Source organism: Cryptomeria japonica, chromosome 3, assembly GCF_030272615.1.
Source record: "Cryptomeria japonica chromosome 3, Sugi_1.0, whole genome shotgun sequence".
NCBI classification, from domain to species: Eukaryota; Viridiplantae; Streptophyta; class Pinopsida; order Cupressales; family Cupressaceae; genus Cryptomeria; species Cryptomeria japonica.
The window spans coordinates 156,786,522-156,792,103 of record NC_081407.1 but is presented as its reverse complement, the minus strand read 5'-3'; the positions used below and the strand labels follow the sequence as shown (position 1 = coordinate 156,792,103).

Genomic DNA, 5,582 nt, shown 5'->3' with positions numbered 1-5,582 from the left:
GCGTGATTAGCCAATTTATGCTTAGTACGTAGATTGGAAACAATTTAGGCATCTTCGAGGCAAAAAAACACTTAGGAGAATCCATATTTGTATTTCTTATGTTTTATAATAGAATCATTGATACTCTTAGTTTCTACTCAATCTCACTCCAATAACACAACTTAATAAATCTTAGGCCCATGCCAAATTTAAATTATTTTAGTAATTTCATATTGAAATCATCATATTTATGTATACATCAATAAGTAATGAGAAGAATCATTTAATAACATTATGTTTTAAAACCCTTAGAAATAACTTAGACAATAATATACTCTCATTTCATCATTCAAGACATATTATAGTGAAGAATCTTAATTAAACATGCTAGGGTCACCTTTTCCATTATATATTTCAAATTAAGGTGCCTCAAAACTTATGGAGGATGTGCACCAATCTCAAATGATAATGGCATATGTCTAGAATCCTTATGTTCATCATTGTCATGTCCATTAAGCCTCGTATCAACTTTTTTAATCTTCATGTTCTCTATTTTAGATTAGTTCTTTTATGGAAGAGGAAGAAGTAGTGATTAGAGAAGGTTGGGGTCCACTCAAATGAGTATAGGTAGGATTTATGGAGTAGGTGTGAATATGATTGATATGAGGAATGCATGAAATAATATATTGGAAAAATAAGTATTGAGGAAGAAGGAAATTGTTCAAAGTATGTGTATGGCAATAGATAAGGGAATGGGATTATGAATGGTTGATGAATAGATAGTAGAGGTGGGTATTAAACAAGTGAGAGAAGTTGTGGATACTATGGGCCAGTTGGAAGTGGATGAAGTACAGTAGAGCTATGGTGGAAGGGGTACATTGAGGATGTAGTTCATAGAGAGGAGTAATTGTATAAAAAAGATGATTATTATATTGTGGTACAATAGTTAAGATAGGTATAATGCTACTAGATGAAATGATTGCAGAAACAAATATGATAAAAAAGGAGAATGTCATAAGCAGACTAGACAAAGGAACAAATAAAACAACCATAATACCAACAACTTATAGAAACTCTAATTCATATAATTTATTAATAAACAAGCTATAATCATATTTATTAATAATATTAAATTCTTAATAAACTCAAAACTAAATAGGCATTTATATGTAATTTTTTGTATCATTATATTAATAAGAAATTTAATTTCAAAGACGGAATATTGAAAGAGATGTATGTTGGAGAAGTTGAACACGGTACGCATGTTAACAATATCAATGCCTTCGAGATAAAGAACGAAAGTCCAAATTTACTAACTTTAAATGTAGAAAACGTAAAACATATGACTATTTCCATTAATTAATGCAAAACATGTGACTATTTCCATTATGCATTAAATCGGAAGAGAACAAAATCAAGAGGACTAACAATCTCGTGGTAAACTGGCATTTAGAAACTCTTTAAAAAGTAAATGCATATGCACATGGTTATAGTTTACCCAAAACAGTAGCTGTTTTTCCCTCCTAGTACCTAAGATTCTTAATTTTAGGAGCATTTAATAATGAAATTTAGTCTTTATTATAATAAATGTGTACAGTATTAAATTTATTTTTAATTTTTAATTTTGTTTTATATTTTAATTATGTTCTTTATTATATATGATGTTTTTCATATTTTTATTTTGGTTTCATGGATATCATCTAACTTATTGTAATTACAATTCATTTTATTTATTCGTATGTCATTGTATTTTTCAATCTATTTTGATTATCTTAAATGTAATTCAACAAAAAACTTTTAGATATTCAATAGGGGAGTAGGAGTATTTTAGGCTGAAGAGACCCAGTTTTTTAGACAACAAAGTTAGTGTCAAAGAATGAGAGGTCTCCATTCCACCAAACATATATTAAGTAGAGACTCCAACATTATAAAAAATAATATTAAAAATATATATTACTAAATTAAAAAAAATAATACTTATACAGTCAAATTTTAGAAACATATAAAATCTAATTTACTGTTAAATTATTGACCATTTAAGTAATGAATATTTGAATAGAAAGTTTTAGGTATTCACTCATTTTTTTTTTTACATCATACTTGTTTTACAACGTGCTACCTCTTATCATCCCTCAAAGTCAATCAAAATTTTACCTACCCTGTATTCCTAGCAGATGCAATTTTATTTGGATTGAACCATCTATGCTGAATTCTTCAACACGCGTTTACGTGCTTAGCAAGGAAACTGCGGAACCAGTGTCTTCTTGACTTAAAATGTTCTCTTCTCCAGTATAAATAAATTACCCTTGTCTAGATTACTCCATAGCTTCAGAAGTTTAAGTTGGTTTGTAAGAAAGTAAAATAGCAACCATGGCAGGGTTGGCAAGTGCAGTGAAATTAGCTTCCTTTCTTTGTATAATTTTCATAGCACCATGGATGGCTTCTGCCGCACTTGTCCAGCACAATTTCACTGTGAGTATTTTTAGTAGAATCCCTTCAATTCTCAGCATGTTATGCTAAGCTTGAATGAATTGGGAGCCTAATTATGCTGTTTACTGTGAAACAGATTGGTACACAGAACGTGACTAGAGTGTGTAACACAGAGACCATTGTGACAGTCAATGGACAATATCCTGGCCCGACTATAACTGTTGACGAAGGCGATAATCTTATCGTCGAAGTGCAAAACGATGGGCCGTATAATGTGACTATACATTGGTAATAAATATTACTTTCCTAAGGAAGGAAAGAATAGAGTGCTTAAGCATATGTTAATAGTTATTATAGATGTTCTAATAGTTGTTGTAATATTTATTGATTAATATCTATATTTATAATAATATTGTACAATAGTTATAATTTTGAAATTCTTAGTATTGATGATGATTATTCATATTGAATGAAATGTATTCCTTAGATCTTAAAGACAACAAATCATGTGATGTTAGATCAGTGCATCAGTATGAGTTTCAATTTTTTAGATTTTTTAGACAAAAACATGGCGATGTGGTACCATATTTGATAATATGATGCTAAAAACTGTTGTAAAAAAATGGAAATGATCTGAAATTTCTATGTAAGATTTTAAAAAACGTGATGTTAGAGTGTTCAACTATTGAATCTTCAAAAAATTACGTTGTGATTTTATTATTTGTGATTTCGCAGGCATGGGGTAAAGCAGTTTGGATCGCCATGGGCAGACGGACCGTCCTACATAACCCAGTGTCCCATTGCTCCTGGGAATAAATATACCTATAATTTTACAATCACTGGACAGGAAGGGACGTTGTGGTGGCATGCACATATCTTATATCTGAGAGCTACTGTGCATGGAGCATTGGTCATTAAACCCGGGGCTGGAAATGATTATCCATTTTCCGAACCAGACGATGAAATTCCTATTATTTTGGGTCGGCAGCTCTCTTCCACACAAACCTCCTTTATGTTTTATCTTCTGTTTTCTACGTGAATGGCTTTTGTAAATGGAATCCACTTTTCTAAAAATATTCCTAATGAAAACTTGCAAAATTTTTTGTAAAACTATTTACTAATTTGATGAACATTACATTATGATGGGCAGGTGAATGGTGGAATGCGAATGTGCAAGATGTAATTTTAGATGCGATTGCAACAGGAGCTGTACCAAATGACTCCGACGCATACACCATTAACAGCCAGCCAGGAGATTTTTTCCCATGCTCTTCCAACGGTTTGTAACGTTCTTCATTTATTAGCTATCATTTAGAAATAATATTTAAAGATAGCTAATTTATCTGTTGGGGTCTGGTTCAATTGGAAAGAGTTTTTTTTTTTTGGTAGGTATAGGATCATGAGATCTAAGTCCTCCCCAGTTTATTGAATTTGAGGGTGTTATTACGTTATTATTATTGATCACTTTAAACTACAGTTTATAAAAAGTGTTCTTATTTTTGAAATCTCAAAAAATAACTACTAATGAGTGAAACATGAATGCAGATACTGTGCGTTTCTTGGTTGAGATGGGAAAAACCTACCTACTGAGGATAGTAAATGCTGCCATGATCCATACATCTTTTTTCAAAATTGCCCAGCACAATATGACCGTTGTGGCAATGGATGCTGTTTATGTCAAGCCATATACAACCGATGTGTTGCTCATAGCCCCAGGTAATACTATGGATGTGCTCATAACAACTGACCAGGAAGTAGGGCTCTACTACGTTGGCACCCGCGTATACAATAGCCAGCCTGATGGAACCCAATACCTAAATACCAGTGCAACAGCAATATTGCAATACGAAGGTGCCCTCAATACATCTACTCCTCTTTTGCCCGACTTTCCTGACTATAACGACACAGATACTGCATTCAATTTCAGTTCATCCCTGAGAAGCCTGAACTCCTCTGTCCCACAGACAGTAGATGTAGAAATGTATATAACAGAGGGACTAGGACTCATTACCTGTCCTGATAATTCATGCCCAGAGAACAATGGTGTAAGAGGAGTTGGAAGTTTTAATAACATTTCATTTGTGGATCCTGATATAGCCATATTGCAGGCTTATTATAATGATATAGATGGAGTATTTACCAGAGATTTCCCAGATAATCCTCCCGTGGAGTTCAATTACACTGAAGCTGATATTCCCCTGAGTTTTTGGGCGCCCGATACGGGGACAAGAGTTAAAGTTCTGGAATTCAATAGTACTGTTCAAGTAGTTTTTCAGAACACTGGGATTATTACATTTGAGAGCCATCCTATACACCTTCATGGCCATGATTTTTATCTTGTCGGTCAAGGCTTTGGTAACTATAATAATGAAACAGATCCTGCAAACTTCAATCTGGTAGATCCTCAGATGTTGAACACTCTTGGAGTTCCTACTGGTGGGTGGGCAGCCATTAGATTTGTAGCCAATAATCCAGGTAAGATAGCTTAATTCATTGGGATATATTTTAATGCTTCAAGATTTTGATTCACTTTTTTTTTCTATACAGCTAAATTATATATTGTTTGTTTTTAACAGGAGTTTGGCTCGTGCATTGCCACTTTGAATCTCATTCCTCACTTGGGTTTGATATGGTATTTCTTACCTATAATGGGCCAGAAGATGCTGACATAGTGCCGCCGCCACCTTCTGATCTTCCTCAATGTTAGATGGATTTATTCATCGTTAAGACTTGGAATTTCACCATTTGTCATGTCAATAAGATAGATTGTGTCTTACTTTCTAGACGCCGGCAGGCAGATTTGATAGGTTTATATGTTCATTTTTCTAAGCAGTTGACTCGACAGCCAGTCCTTGAATAAGATTATGTCGTGCATTTTATTGATTTAATTCAAAAGAAATAACTTGCATCATCAAATTTCTTTAATTGGAGGAAATTTCTAAGGTAAGGAACTTGCATCACCAAATTTCTTTAATCGGAGGAAATTTCTAAAGTCTATGATAAATTATTTAATAGTTTTTGAATTTGATTGTGTAATCAATTTTTATTAATGTTTTTCAATCATACTTCGTATCATGATGAGTAAGTTTGAAAAGAGAAAAAATGATAATGATTCATAGAGCATGATCTTAAATGTTGATGAGAAAATTGATCATATAGTCAAACCCACAAAC

General features: G+C 32.8%; 1 protein-coding gene across 1 annotated transcript; it reads left to right on the top strand.

Moving 5' to 3' along the window:
- The first annotated feature begins 2,298 nt into the window (after positions 1-2,298).
- Positions 2,299-5,269, top strand: LOC131874584 (laccase-12-like). Its single transcript, XM_059218120.1, has 6 exons — positions 2,299-2,451; positions 2,546-2,697; positions 3,145-3,389; positions 3,560-3,688; positions 3,955-4,884; positions 4,986-5,269. Exons 1-6 carry the CDS (start codon positions 2,350-2,352, stop codon positions 5,114-5,116), a joined length of 1,689 nt encoding a protein of 562 aa, XP_059074103.1. The 5' UTR covers positions 2,299-2,349; the 3' UTR covers positions 5,117-5,269.
- Positions 5,270-5,582: the final 313 nt, after the last annotated feature.

Excerpts from the sequence above, each read along its gene's own strand:
- LOC131874584 (XM_059218120.1), top strand. The coding sequence starts at position 2,350 with ATGGCAGGGTTGGCAAGTGCAGTGAAATTAGCTTCCTTTCTTTGTATA. Across the intron at positions 2,452-2,545 it reads TTGTCCAGCACAATTTCACT|ATTGGTACACAGAACGTGAC; the intron begins GTGAGTATTTTT and ends ACTGTGAAACAG. Across the intron at positions 4,885-4,985 it reads ATTTGTAGCCAATAATCCAG|GAGTTTGGCTCGTGCATTGC; the intron begins GTAAGATAGCTT and ends TGTTTTTAACAG.